The 15,783-nt window shown below is 46.7% G+C and overlaps 1 protein-coding gene across 1 annotated transcript in view; it reads left to right on the top strand.

Annotated features, from left to right (window-relative positions):
• STK32B (serine/threonine kinase 32B) overlaps positions 1 to 15,783 on the top strand; it is a 354,328-nt gene that overhangs the window by 322,355 nt on the left and 16,190 nt on the right. Inside the window, exons 8-11 of the mRNA XM_082838226.1 lie at positions 5,730 to 5,846; positions 7,966 to 8,091; positions 10,584 to 10,715; positions 12,767 to 12,831. Coding sequence (XP_082694352.1) covers positions 5,730 to 5,846; positions 7,966 to 8,091; positions 10,584 to 10,715; positions 12,767 to 12,831 — 440 coding nt within the window. The remainder of the gene's footprint in view (positions 1 to 5,729; positions 5,847 to 7,965; positions 8,092 to 10,583; positions 10,716 to 12,766; positions 12,832 to 15,783) is intronic.

Raw genomic sequence — 15,783 nt, 5'->3', positions numbered from 1 at the left:
AGAAAATGCAAGAAACATTTAACAAGGACCTAGAAGAACTAAAGATGAAACAAGCAACGATGAACACCACAATAAATGAAATTAAAAATACTCTAGATGGGATCAATGGCAGAATAACTGAGGCAGAAGAACGAATAAGTTACCTGGAAGATAAAATAGTGGAAATAACTACTGCAGAGCAGAATAAAGAAAAAAGAATGAAAAGAACTGAGGACAGTCTCAGAGACCTCTAGGACAACATTAAACACACCAACATTCGAATTATAGGGGTCCCAGAAGAAGAAGAGAAAAAGAAAGGGACTGAAAAAATATTTGAAGAGATTATAGTTGAAAACTTCTCTAATATGGGAAAGGAAATAGTTAATCAAGTCCAGGAAGCACAGAGAGTCCCATACAGGATAAATCCAAGGAGAAACACGCCAAGATGCATATTAATAAAACTGTAAAAAGTTAAATACAAAGAAAACATATTAAAAGCAGCAAGGGAAAAACAACAAATAACACACAAGGGAATCCTCATAAGGTTAACAGATGATCTTTCAACAGAAACTCTTAAAGCCAGAAGGGACTGGCAGGACATATTTAAAGTGATGAAGGAGAAAAACCTACAACCAAGATTACTCTACCCAGCAAGGATCTCATTCAGATTTGATGGAGAAATTAAAACCTTTACAGACAAGCAAAAGCTGAGAGTGTTCAGCACCACCAAACCAGCTTTACAACAAATGCTAAAGGAACTTCTCTAGTCAAGAAACACAAGAGAAGGAAAAGACCTACAATAACAAACCCAAAACAATTAAGAAAATGGGAATAGGAACATACATATCGATAATTACCTTAAATGTAAATGGATTAAATGCTCCCACCAAAAGACACAGACTGGCTGAATGGATACAAAAACAAGACCCATATATATGCTGTCTACAAGAGACCCACTTCAGACCTAGGGACACATACTGACTGAAAGTGAGGGGATGGAAAAAGATATTCCATGCAAATGGAAATCAAAAGAAAGCTGGAATAGCAATTCTCATATCAGACAAAATAGACTTTAAAATAAACACTATTAGAAGAGACAAAGAGGACACTACATAATGATCAAGGGATCGATCCAAGAAGAAGATATAACAATTGTAAATATTTATGCACCCGACATGGGAGCACCTCAATGCATAAGGCAAATACTAACAGCCATAAAAGGGGAAATCGACAGTAACACATTCATAGTAGGGGACTTTAACACACCACTTTCACCAATCGACAGATCATCCAAAATGAAAATAAATAAAGAAACACAAGCTTTAAATGATACATTAAACAAGATAGACTTAATTGATATTTATAGGACATTCCATCCAAAAACAACAGAATACACATTTTTCTCAAGTGCTCATGGAACATTCTCAAGGATAGATCATATCCTGGGTCACAAATCAAGCCTTGGTAATTTAAGAAAATTGAAATTGTATCAAGTATCTTTTCCGACCACGCTATGAGACTAGATATCAATTACAGGAAAAGATCTGTAAAAAAAATACAAACACATGGAGGCTAAACAATACACTACTTAATGACGAAGTGATCACTGGAGAAATCAAAGAGGAAATCAAAAAATACCTAGAAACAAATTACAATGGAAACACGACAACCCAAAACCTATGGGATGCAGCAAAAGCAGTTCTAAGAGGGAAGTTTATAGCAATACAATCCTACCTTAAACAGGAAACATCTCGAATAAACAACCTAACCTTGCACCTAAAGCAATTAGAGAAAGAAGAACAAAAAAACCCCAAAGTTAGCAGAAGGAAAGAAATCATAAAGATCAGATCAGAAATAAATGAAAAAGAAATGAAGGAAACGATAGCAAAGATCAATAAAACTAAAAGCTGGTTCTTTGAGAAGATAAACAAAATTGATAAACCATTAGCCAGACTCATCAAGAAAAAAGGGAGAAGACTCAAATCAATAGAACTAGAAACGAAAAAGGAGAAGTAACAACTGACACTGCAGAAATACAAAAGATCATGAGAGATTACTACAAGCAACTCTATGCCAATAAGATGGACAACCTGGAAGAAATGGACAAATTCTTAGAAATGCACAACCTGCCAAGACTGAATCAGGAAGAAATAGAAAATATGAACAGACTGATCACAAGCACTGAAATTGAAACTGTGATTAAAAATCTTCCAACAAACAAAAGCCCAGGACCAGATGGCTTCACAAGCGAATTCTATCAAACATTTAGAGAAGAGCTAACACCTATCCTTCTCAAACTCTTCCAAAATATAGCAGAGGAAGGAACACTCCCAAACTCATTCTGTGAGGCCACCATCACCCTGATACCAAACCAGACAAGGATGTCACAAAGAAAGAAAACTACAGGCCAATATCACTGATGAACATAGATGCAAAATCCTCAACAAAATACGAGCAAACAGAATCCAACAGCACATTAAAAGGATCATACACCATGATCAAGTGGGGTTTATTCCAGGAATGCAAGGATTCTTCAATATACGGAAATCAATCATCGTGATACACCATATTAACAAATTGAAGGAGGAAAAGCCATATGATCATCTCAATAGATGCAGAGAAAGCTTTTGACAAAACTCAACACCCATTTATGATAAAAACCCTGCAGAAAGTAGGCATAGAGGGAACTTTCCTCAACATAATAAAGGCCATATATGACAAACCCACAGCCAACATCATCCTCAATGGTGAAAAACTGAAAGCATTTCCACTAAGATCAGGAATCAAGACAAGGTTGTCCACTCTCACCACTCTTATTCAACATAGTTTTGGAAGTTTTAGCCACAGCAATCAGAGAAGAAAAGGAAATAAAAGGAATCCAAATCGGAAAAGAAGAAGTAAAGCTGTCACTGTTTGCAGGTGACATGATACTATACATAGAGAATCCTAAAGATGCTACCAGAAAACTACTAGAGCTAATCAATGGATTTGGTAAAGTAGCAGGATACAAAATTAATGCACAGAAATCTCTGGCATTCCTATACACTAATGATAAAAAATCTGAAAGTGAAATCAAGAAAACACTCCCATTTACCACTGCAACAAAAAGAATAAAATATCTAGGAATAAACCTACCTAAGGAGACAAAAGACCTGTATGCAGAAAATTATAAGACACTGATGAATGAAATTAAAGATGATACAAATTGAGAGATATACCATGTTCTTCGATTGGAAGAATCAACACTGTGAAAATGAGTCTACTACCCAAAGCAGTTTACAGATTCAATGCAATCCCGATCAAACTACCACTGGCATTTTTCACAGAACTAGAACAAAAAATTTCACAATTTGTATGGAAACACAAAAGACCCCGAATAGCCAAAGCAATCTTGAGAACGAAAAACGGAGCTGGAAGAATGAGGTGCCCGGACTTCAGATTATACTACAAAGCTACAGTAATCAAGACAGTATGGTACTGGCACAAAAGCAGAAATATAGATCAATGGAACAGGATAGAAAGCCCAGAGATAAACCCACGCACATATGGTCACCTTATCTTTGATAAAGGAGGCAGGAATGTACAGTGGAGAAAGGACAGCCTCCTCAATAAGTGGTGCTTGGAAAACTGGACAGGTACATGTAAAAGTATGAGATTAGAACACTCCCTAACACCATACACAAAATTAATCTCAAAATGGATTAAAGACCTAAATATAAGGCCAGAAACTATCAAACTTTTGGAGGAAAACATAGGCAGAACACTCTATGACACAAATCACAGCAAGATCCTTTTTGACCCACCTCCTAGAGAAATGGAAATAAAAACAAAAATAAACAAATGGCACCTAATGAAACTTCAAAGCTTTTGCACAGCAAAGGAAACCATAAACAAGACCAAAAGACAACCCTCAGAATGGGAGAAAATATTTTCAAATGAAGCAGCTGACAAAGGATTAATCTCCAAAATTTACAAGCAGCTCATGCAGCTCAATAACAAAAAAACAAACAACTCAATCCAAAAATGGGCAGAAGACCTAAATAGACATTTCTCCAAAGAAGATATACAGATTGCCAACAAACACATGAAAGAATGCTCAACATCATTAATCATTAGAGAAATGCAACTCAAAACTACAATGAGATATCATCTCACACCGGTCAGAATGGCCATCATCAAAAAACCTAGAAACAATAAATGCTGGAGAGGGTGTGGAGAAAAGGGAACACTCTTGCACTGCTGGTGGGAATGTGAATTGGTACAGCCACTATGGAGAACAGTATGGAGGTTCCTTAAAAAACTACAAATAGAACTACCATATGACCCAGCAATCCCACTACTGGGCATATACCCTGAGAAAACCATAATTCAAAAAGAGTCATGTACCAGAATGTTCATTGCAGCTCTATTTACAGTAGCCAAGAGATGGAAACAACCTTAGTGTCCATCATCGGATGATTGGATAAAGAAGATGTGGCACATATATACAATGGAATATTACTCAGCCATAAAAAGAAACAAAATTGAGTTATTTGTAATGAGGTGGATGGACCTAGAGTCTGTCATACAGAGTGAAAGATAAAGACAAATACCATATGGTAACACATATATATGGAATCTAAGAAAAAAAATGTCATGAAGAACCTAGGGGTAAGATGGGAATAAAGACATAGACCTACTAGAGAATGGACTTGAGGATACGGGGAGGGGGAAGGGTAAGCTGTGACAAAGTGAGAGAGTGGCATGGACATATATACACTACCAAACGTAAAATAGATAGCTAGTGGGAAGCAGCCGCATAGCACAGGGAGATCAGCTCGGTGCTTTGTGACCACCTGGATGGGTGGGATAGGGAGGGTGGGAGAGAGGGAGACGCAAGGGGGAGGAGATATGGGAACATATGTATAACTGATTCACTTTGTTATAAAGCAGAAACTAACCATTGTAAAGCAATTATACTCCAATAGAGATGTAAAAAAATTAGAAAAATAAAATAACAGGTCTACTGCAGTTCTTTTCCTGTTTCTTCCATTTCTCGGTAAATTGGCCATCTTTGTAAACTGAGTTTCCTGGAATAGAGATGCACCTCCACTCTATAATGAGTATATCCAGTGCCCTGCTGCCAAAATCACTTTCACCAGCAGAACATGTAATTACTTTACCTTATAAAGACCACTTGGTTTTCTGAGTCAAGACATCCTAAGGCCAATGAGTGAGAACAGAGCATCAGTAGAACTCTTTACCTGACGCAGATGGAATATGGATCTTAATATGTGCCAGTATTCTTGTCGAAGGACCTGGGTTTCTCCACAACCACACAAACAGATTAAGGCTAAGCCTGGAGCTTAAAGGCACAGAGCTGACTTTATTTTATTATTTTTAAAAAATATTTATTGGAGTATAATTGCGTTACAATGTTGTGTTAGTTTCTACTGTACAGCAAAGTGAATCAGCTATACATACATATATATCCCCTCTTTTTTGGATTTCCTTCCCATTTAGGTCACCACAGAGCACTGAGTAGAGTTCCCTGTGTTATACAGTAGGTTCTCATTAGTTATCTATTTAATACATGGTATCAATAGTGTATATATGTCAATCCCAATCTCCTAATTCATCCCACCCCCCAAACTCCCACTCCATCCCTCCCCCTCCCCCTCCCTCTTGGCAACCACAAGTCTGTTCTCTATGTCTGTTTTAACCACGTGGGGTCTCTCTCTCTGACGCCGCCTGTTGTCCTTTGGTTGCAGAGGCCATATGAAATCCACTCGGCCACCCCCATCGATGAGATCCTCAACATCTTCAGGGTGGAGCGTGTCCACTACTCCTCCACGTGGTGCAAGGGCATGGTCGCCCTGCTGAAGAAGGTAAGGGGGCAGCCGCCAGCCCACCTGGCCAGGGAGCTGGGCACTCAGTGCAGTAACAGGCAGACCAGCAGATTAAGGAATGAGAAAACGAATGGCAGGACAGTGGTGGAAATAATAAAGTCAGTGGTGCTCTAATGCCTCGTCGTAAACACTCTCACCATCCCGCAGCAAGATCACAAAGCCGCTGGACAGGGTGGCTTTTAGTCACGTCTGTGACAACAAAGCCCACAGGCTCTTCTCATGGCACAACAAGCTTCTAGTAATTAGAAATATTTAATGCATATAGCTCTTTTAAAATTTTACAAATCATCTTTTAACTCGCTGACCTTTAAGACATCGGGCGTCTCCTGACTTTTCCTGGGAACTAGTAGTTGCTAGTAGAATAAAGCAGTGGTTCTCCAAGGTGGTTCCTGGACCAGCATCCCCCGGGAACTTGTTGGAAATGCGGATTCTCAGGCTCCATCCGCAGACCTGCTGAATCAGAAATGGTGGGGCAGGCCCTGTTGTTTGTGTTCTGATAAGCTCGAGTTCAGCATGGGCAGTGGGTCGTGGCGCCCTCCTTCCGAGGCTGGCATTCAGCTAAACTCACTCGGAATCCTCCGAGACACAGAGTCGAGCCTTGCATGTGGTCAGCGCCAGTCACCTTTAATGAAGGAATTATGATGACGGCAGCCAGCACTGGTTGGGGGAATGTTATATGGGGGCTCTGCTCATTTAGTCCTTACATGCCCTGTGAGAGGAGTAGTGTTAGTGCCCCCATAGTAGAGATGGGAAAACTGAGGCTCGGGAAAGAAAATCATTCACTCACTGTCACAGGGCTGTTAGAGGCAGAGGAGGATTTAAATCCAAGCTCTCTGAACTCCAGATGTCAGCTCTTAATCCCTCCAAACTCTGTAGATGACTTAGGGAATTACTCATTAGTTAAATTGCTTTAGGGGAGATTCACCCCCTGGGTTTTAGACATCAGTGGTCCTTAACCAACTGCTGATTGGAATCACCTGGAAGCTCTACCCACCTGCCAACACCTCCACCTCCCACCCACCCATGGAGTCAGAGAACTAACTGCTGCTCTAAACGGTGGCCACCCCCTTCCACCGCCGCCCTGCCCTGGGCATTGAAGCAGCGTCTCTGTTTAAATCTGTACCCATCATTCTGGGGACAGTTCCTAGAGAGAGGCCACCGTGATCAGCAGGTGAGACCCTGCCAGGTGCCCCTCCCGTGGTGTGACTGTAGCCCACTCGCTGCAGTGGCAGGTGGGAGCCGACTGGCGGGGGGTCCTGATTCCAGCTCCCACCTGCCAGCAGCTGGGGGTGGCATCCTGCCTTGGTGTGTCCCAGGTCCTCATCCATCCCCTATGGGTCTCATCTGAATCATGAGCCAGAAGTGGAAGAGTTACCATTATCCTTCCTACTTTCGGAGGAGGAAACATGCACAGCACAGTCAGCAACTCAGCCGGGGCCACGCTGCTACCGAGTGGCCCTCCCAGAGCTGGGCCCCGTCTTTCATTTTTAGCCTCAGTGTCCTTGCACCAGATAAGCTAGTGTTTTGAAAGCTGAAAACCCCTCTGGATGCAAGGTAATGTACGGCTATTTTTTTTTCTTTTACTGCATCACCCCTTATTAGCAGAAACTCCATTTGAAGGGAAGCTAAAAGTTGACCCCTTGGCTACAAATGAGGCCATTCCATCAGACTGCAGAGGTCACCTCATAGCTGTCCAGGGAGAAATGTTATTATGCTTTTGTGCATCCCATTACCAAGCTGAAAGTCCTAAAACAAGGTGGCTAATTCTTTTTATTTTTAATTGGAAGCCTCTGCAGACCTCATTGAGAGGTGGCATGTCACAGGGTGCGAGTTCCCAAGGGGAGCAGGGCGGGCGAAAATCTAGTCCCTGTCCAAAGAGCCCATTGCTGGATGACCTTCCAGCAGCCTGACCCCTCAGTTCCTCCCTGGCTATAAAGTGTAGGTGATGCTTCCAACACAGCAGCCCAAACAGGGCAGGACACTCATGGAACGCAGAAAGCGGGGCACCTTCATTTTCCCAAGACTCCGCCTTCGGATTCCCCCACACACCTCGGTGGGGTGCACTGCCCAAGCGAGCACGTTTGCCCTTTGCCTGCAGCTCCTGACCAAGGACCCCAAGAGCCGCCTGTCCAGCCTCGGTGACGTCCAGAGCGCACCCTACTTGGCCGACATGAACTGGGACGCAGTGTGGGAGAAGGCCCTGATGCCCGGCTTCGTACCCAATGTGAGTGAGGTCCTGTTCGACGGCATCCCGCCCTGTGCAGGGTCCCCCACCTGGGCGGGCAGGAAGACGCCAGAAGCTGTCCAGTGGGGGCCCTGCTGGCCACGGTCACCTGAGCACCAGAGGAATCACGTTTCACTGAGATTCAGGGTGGATTTGTACCTGATTTCCGAGGTCCACACGCAGATGCCTGCAGTTGTCCCCTCTGGCCACACTGTTCCTTAGCTCCATACCTCTGAACACACTGCTTCCTCTTCCAGGAGTGCCTTTCTTGTCCACTTGGAAATCTCCTCCCCCTCCTTCCAGACTCAGCGTAAAACGCAGCAAGTGGTCCACTGGAGGGTCTTGGTAACTGCCTTCTGGATAAGGAGGAAACTCAGTCATTGCCTCCTCTGGGACGTTTTCCCAGCCAGCCTCTCCATCCCCTTACCTGGAGTGGATCTCACCCTCCCTGGTTCCCCACTGGACAGGTGCCTAGGTCTGCGTTAGCGGTCAATAACGTTCTGTCGCGTGCATCCGCCATTCCCCGAGAGCTTCAGAGGGTGGGTTGGCTGACCTTCGCCTGAGAGAGATCCCAGAGCAATGGGTGACCCCAGAAGCTGCTAGAAGACCTCGATATGTGCTTGTCACATGCGTATGGATCGGTTAATGATAACAGCCAATAGGGTTAAGCGTGTTCTAAAGCGTCATGTACATTATGTCACATAAGCTTCACAACAGGGAAGGGGGCCCTGTTAGTAGTCTCAGCTTAAGTGAATAGTCTCAGGTTCAGCAAACTGCCCACGATTACTCAGGAGAAATTGGCAAAGCCAGGGCTTCACCTCAGGCAGTCTGGCTCCAGAGCCTCCATTGAAGGAAGGGAGGGAGGGAGGGAAGATAGATCAGGCCAGGAAAGACTTGGGCCTGGAATCTGACCTGCTCACTGGGAGAGGGAGAGTGGTGGGGGACAGATGTACCACCAAGGGAAGGGGGACTATTAGTGGAGCCGTAGCAGTTGGTGGTGTGAGGATCCCGGCAGGGGCAGGTGGGGGAGAGCTGTCAGTACAGACAATCCCGGCGGGGACTGTTCCGCTGGGACCTCTCTCCAGGATGGAGAAGGGAAAGGGAAAAGAACGTAGAACTGCTCCCCAGCCTCACAAGTTCGGAGCACTTACCCTCATTTTGCAGTTATGGAAACTGAGGGCCAGAGAGGTTGAGGGACTTGCTAGTGAGTGGAAAAGCCAGGCCTTGCCCCAGTTCTATCTGCAAAGCCCTGGTTCCTCCTCCTGCCCCGGCCATGGCAGGGCACTGGCTGACATCGAGGGGCGAGGCAGCCTGGCCAAGGCAAGTTTGATGGCAGGTAGCAAGACCCTCGCTTATAAGTTGGGGTTTAAGGCCGGGCTCCCTTGGGAGGCGGCTGGGACTGCAGGGCAGCAGAGGGAGTGGTCAGTCATTGCAGGCCTGCCATGGATCAGGAAGGACCCATTCTAGGAGATTTGCAAGCACTATCTCAGTTAATCCTCATCAACCCACTGAGCCTGTTGCATTTTACACAGATGAGGAAACTGAGGCAGAGAGAGGTTATATGTCTCCCTCAAAGACACGCAAGTGAAAGGTGAGGCTGTACGACTCAGTGGCAAGGCTGGCAGCCCCCCCACGTTTGTGCCTGGTCCCTCCCCTCCCTGGCCCCCATCCAATCAGGAACAGGGACACCTACTCAAGGACTCACTTCTCACTTGGCCCTACATGAAGAACTTTATTAACTTGTTTAATCTTGCATGAGGGAGGAATGCTTATCCAGACTTTACAGATAATGAACTGAGTCCCAAAGAAGTTCAAGGTCAGAAAGCAGCAGAACTGGGTTGTTGTTTTTTCTGAGCACCTTCAGAGCCATTGATGTTATAACCACCAGACTGTGCTGCCTGAGAGGGCCAGCATCCTGGGCTGGGTCTCAGGATGGAAAAGAGCCACCTGGGATAAGTCAGGGAGACCAATATTGCTCCTGACCAAAGTGGCAGGAGCCCAGCCTAGGGCAGAGCCAGGCCTGAGGGTCAGCTGGCTCTAGCTGCAGGAGAACAGGGAGCCAGGATGGGGAACTGGGTAGATTTTGGCCAGAAATGGTATTTTTAAATGGAATTGTTAAAAATGATATTTACAGAAAAGGTAGTAATGACATGAGAAGGAGAGTATGAGAAAATAAGTGAAAAGAACAGATTGGAAAACTGAACTCAACCTCACGAAATGAACATACGTAAGGAGATCAAGGGAACCTGTGGATGTTAATAAATGGGGTGTGCAAGGTGGGCGGGATTATGGGGATAAGTGAATGACGTGTGCAGCGAGGGTGTGTCACTGTTCATTATCAGGAAGAAAGTGTAGCTGACGTATCCCATAGGAGTAGTTCATTGTTCCTCGTTGAATGAATGAATGATTGATTGAATGAATGGATGAATGAAAATACAATTCAATGGCACGGAACAAAGGCAAACCATGTTTTCTTTTCCATTTCTTTTCAGAAAGGGAGACTGAACTGTGATCCCACATTTGAACTTGAAGAAATGATTCTTGAATCCAAACCACTTCACAAAAAGAAGAAGAGGTTGGCAAAGAACAGGTCCAAAGATGGCACGAAGGACAGCTGTCCTCTGGTGAGTGCCGTCTCAGGAGCAGACCCCAGGCAGAGAGGAATCCTATACTCCAGTGAATATGGTTGAGCTGCTTCTTAGCCAGATGGGGGGCTTGTCACTTTGCCCCACCAAATACGTTCATTTGCAGTCAATAAAATGCCTCCATCGAACAAGTGGTCTTTCATAGCAGGACCCTGTGAAATCATCCCTGTAGAGGGACATATCCGTGCTCTCATCATTCACATTAGCACTGTTCCTAGCACAGGAACCTCCGTATCTGTTAGCAAGAGCAGAAGAAATGATGTTGAGCGACACCAGCGCTGTTCCGAGTAGCCCCCAGCACCCTCTGCAGAGGTTTTATACTGTGGAGGCACCCAGGGCCACACTCTGTGGGCCACTGCATTCATTTTCTAGGCTGCCAACACAAAGTATCACACACTTGGTGTCTTAAAACAACTGAAATGTGTTCACACAATTCTAGAGGCCAGAAGTTCAAAACCAGGTATCGACAGAGCTTTGCTCTCTCCAAAGCCTATGGGGAGGGTCCCTCCTTGCCTCTTGCAGCCTCTGGCGGTGGCCAGCAGCCCTTCACATCCCTTGGCTCACGGCTGCATCACTTCCATCTCTCCCTCCGTCTTCACGTGGCGTTTTCCTCTCTGTGTCTTCACACGGCCCTCTTTTAGGGACACCCATTGTCAAATGTAGAGCCCACCCCGCTCCAGGGTGACTTCAGCTTAACTAGTTCCATCTACAAAGACCCTGTTTCCAAATAAGCTCACATTCACCAGTCTAGGGGGTTAGGACTTCAACGTATCTTTTTAAAATATTATTTTTTATTTTTTATTGAAGTATGGTTGATTTACAATGTTGTGTTAATTTCTGCTGTACAGCAAAGTGATTCAGTTATACGCATATATACATTCTTTTTCATATTCTTTTCCATTATGGTTTATCACAGGATATTGAATATAGTTCCCTGTGCTATACAGTAGGACCTTGTTGCTTATCCATTCTATATATAATAGTTTGCATCTGCTAATCCCAAACTCCCACTCCTTCCCTCCCCCACCCCCTCCCCCCCTTGGCAACCACAAGTCTGTTCTCTATGTCTGTGAGTGTATTTCAGCTTTGTAGATAGGTTCATTTGTGTCATCTTTTAGATTCCACATGTAAGTGATAACATACAGTATTTGTCTTTCTCTTTCTGACTTACTTCACTTAGTATGATAATCTCCAGGTCCATCCATGTTGCTGCAAATGGCATTATTTCGTTCTTTTTCATGGCTGAGTAGTATTTCATTGTATATATACAAATCTCTATCCATTCCACAACATACCTTTTTGGAGGACACAATTCAACCCACAACTGCCCCTTCCTCCATCAAAATATATTAAAAATTGTAGTGTATGATTACATTGGTAGGAAGATGAATATAACTTTCAAATTTAAAAATTCATTTTTTTCAGCTTATTTGAAAAGAAATTAAAACATCCTTGTAGCCCCTAAGAGTATCGTGGAGCCTAGGCCAGTGCCTGCAGAGCCTAACGCAGAAGTTGGCCTGGGAAGGGCTGGGTGTGTGTACGTAAGGGCACACGAGGGTGTGGGGCTCCTGCACAGGCATGCAGTGTACATTCTGCATCCAGGCAGCCTCTGAGACGTGTATTACAGAGCATCCGTGGGACGGGTGGTCCTGGGCACCAGTTCCTGAAGAGACTGAGCACCTTTGCACGATGGCCTTAAATCTCTCCCTCTCCCCACCATGCTTCTTAATTAGGACTAACGAACATTCAAGTGATCAGGAAACCAAGGTCACGATTTTCAATTCCTATTCCGTTTTAACATGGCTTTTAAATTGGATTTAATGGCTTCAAATGGAGAAAAGCATCTCTGTCTGCCAGCCCCCCTCCCCACCCCCGGTGGCACAGCGGCCGCTACAATCAGGGCTGCTCCAGCCGCTTTGATTGTCCCCAGCCCCAAGCATCCGTGGCCCCATTTAGATCAGTCTCTGCTCGTCCTCACTCTCTGAATGATGCTTCATCACTTACAGTCCCCTCTCTGTGCTCTTTGACAGAATGGACACCTCCAGCAGTGCCTGGAGACAGTGCGGAAAGAATTCATCATATTCAACAGAGAGAAGTAAGTCCACCACCAGCATCTGCTGGGCAGAGCCCTTCCAAGGGCAGAAAGTCTCCCTGGGAGAATCGGGGTCCCTGGCCCCCCATGAAGCCAGCCACGACACTGGAAGGGAAGCAGCAGGTGGACGCCGTTGTTCTAATCCTGCCTCTGCCATGTGGCCTGAGCAAGGCACTAACTTCACCTCTCTGGGCCTCAGGGTGTTCATATGAAGTGGGGTGGCCACAGGAGGACCAAGCCGGCACACAGGATGCTGGCGCAGAGGGGCAGGCCTACAGATGGTTACGTGCCCAAGCTCTGGAGCAAACTTGCCCGGGATCAAGTCCTGGCTCTTCCGCTGCCAGAGTGACCTAATGCAAGTCACTTAACGTCACTGAGCCTCATTTTCAGCAGTGACAAAGTGGAAATCACTCCCTTGCAGTGTGTTTGTTGTAAGGTTAAATGAGGCTGTGCATACAATACCTGGCATGGTAGGAGCCCTCATGAAAAGGATTACTATTATTGTTGTTGTTGTTATTGTCATCGTTCTTGTTATTATTTGATGGGGTGAGGTGGTGTGGACTGTGCTAGGACCCCAGCATCATTGGCTGGCAGGAGATAGGATGATGCTGAGTTGGGAGGGGCGAAGCTGGGGTCGGACCTGGCCGCATGACTGCCCTTACAGCAGTCAAGGAAGCAGAGGCTCAGGCTTGGTCCCAGCTGACGTTACTATCTGGGGGTTCATCCACCTGTGCCTGATGAGTCAGAGCAGAGGCTTGGGCAGCCGTGGGCTCATGCAGCAGGAGCTGAAGCCCTGTAGGCAGGACTGACAGCACATCAGCCCCATTTGGCCAACGCTCAACTAAGCCTTGGGCTTGCGGAGATGATGGGATGCGCTTCCCTACCTCCAGGAGGGCCAGATGGACACATGCCAGGCTGGCCCTTAGGCGTTCACCAGCGTTCCACCATTTTCAGCTTATAGCAGGTGACAGCAGCACTGGGGATGCATGATATGGAAAACGGCAGCCCAGGCGTGGCTCCAACAGCAGGTGCCAGGCTCAGCCTGGGTGTCAGGGAAGCTTCTGGAGCCACCATGCCCAGCTGAGTCCTGACGGGCGAGGAGGGCAAGGCGTGGAGTTCCAGGAGTCAGGACAGTGCCCAGAGAACGAGACGGCCTGGCAGACACAGGGACCAGCGGCTGTTGAAGAAGTTTGTATTCCCTAGGCGTGCACGGAGGGTGGAGCAGCACGAGGTGAGGGCCCTGGGGCAGAGTTGTTTGGGTCGGGGGGGGGGGGCAGGGCGGGGCCCCATTCCCAGTGGGCACTGGGGGAGGTGAAGGAGACTGCAGCCTGTCATTTATCCTGGTCAGGTAAAGCTCTAGGGCGGGTGGATGCCCAGGTTAGCCCAGACACACACACCAAGCTGGGCAGCAAGTCTCACCCACTGCGAGACTATGTCCTTGGTCCCAGCAGAACGGGAAGTGCCTCTGCAACACAGCGCGTCAGACTTGGGACGGGGCGGGGGCGGGGGGGCGCTGACGTGGTGAGCGGTTTCAGAGCTCATCACAATTTCCCTGTGGTCCTGCCTGCTCTGAGGCTCATGGTCCCTCCCAGCAGTAGACACCCAGTCCTGGGAACTTCTGCTCAAACCAGCTTGGGCACTTTGGGCCAAAGTGATGGTGGGCTCCAGGCAACCTTGCCTCGGGTCCTTTATCAGTTCAGGCATGTCTGAAGGGTCCTCAGAGAGTGCCTGGATGGCAAATGTGAGCCTGTGAAAAGGCAGAGGGGTGACGGACCCGAGCGGAGAGCAATCACATTGCATATTGTGCCGCGTGCCAGGAGATGCTTCAATCTAGAATCCGAAGAATCCAAGTTGTTTCCCTTTAAAAGAAGATGAACATGAGATATCCGTCCTTGTGTTGTCAGGGGTTGCCTCTGGCTGCCTTTAGCAGAAATCTAACTATTTAGTGGCTTCGACCAATTAGGTGCTCTTTCTCACATGGAAAAGTGAATGGATAGGGCTTCCCTGGTGGCGCAGTGGTTGAGAGTCCGCCTGCCGATGCAGGGGACACGGGTTCGTGCCCCGGTCCGGGAAGATCCCACATGCCGCGGAGCGGCTGGGCCCATGAGCCATGGCCGCTGAGCCTGCGCGTCCGGAGCCTGTGCTCCGCAACGGGAAAGGCCATAGCAGTGAGAGGCCCGCGTACCGCAAAAAAAAAAAAAAAAAAAGAGTGAATGGATAGGGAAATGTAGTAGGATCGCCCAACCGTGCTGAGAACCCCTTTGAGAGTTGTGGTCATGGATTTGAAGTGAGGCTGGCACCGTTAACAGAGGGAGGGTGGAAGTCATTTTCCAATGGAGGCTGCGGGGTCAAGGACCAGCATATGCAAAAGCAGGAGGCAGGAAAGAAGATGGCCCGTAAGGGGAGATGTGCATGGGTTTCACCGAGGTTCCTGCTCTTTCATCCCTGCCTCTCTGTTCACCTCAGGTGCTCCCCCGTGGCTCTGAGGCTATAGGCTACCTGTCAGAGCAGGTGTGCTGGGAGCAGTGCCTTTCCCCCAGCCTCTCCCCACCCACCACATAAAACTATCCAGGTGGACGGCTTGGTGTCTGGATGCTGTCTGAGCATCACGTCGACCCATCCATGTCAGACCCCATCCCTGCTCCACAATGTACGTGGGAAGGGAGCCACACTGCATCTACCCATAACCCTCTCTGCTGCGGTTTCTCATCTACAAAAGTGCCTGAGAGAAGTCAATTCATGAGGCATGATCTGCCCCAAAGCAAGAGATTTCCTTTTAAACCAAGAAAAAAAGTCAGCGCTATTCATCCTGCACTTCTTTCTGCAATCCTGTTTTTGAAGCACCTGCTGTGTTGGCGTTTGAGTAGCTGGAAAATTAAGTCAAGTACCTTCTTTCCGACCTCAGACATGTGGCCAGTGGGGTGACAGTAGGGGACGCCAAGACGCCGAGCCAGG

Source organism: Leucopleurus acutus (assembly GCF_964270905.1).
Source record: "Leucopleurus acutus genome assembly, chromosome: 4".
Lineage (NCBI taxonomy): Eukaryota > Metazoa > Chordata > Mammalia > Artiodactyla > Delphinidae > Leucopleurus > Leucopleurus acutus.
This window is presented reverse-complemented; position numbering and strand designations above follow the sequence as displayed.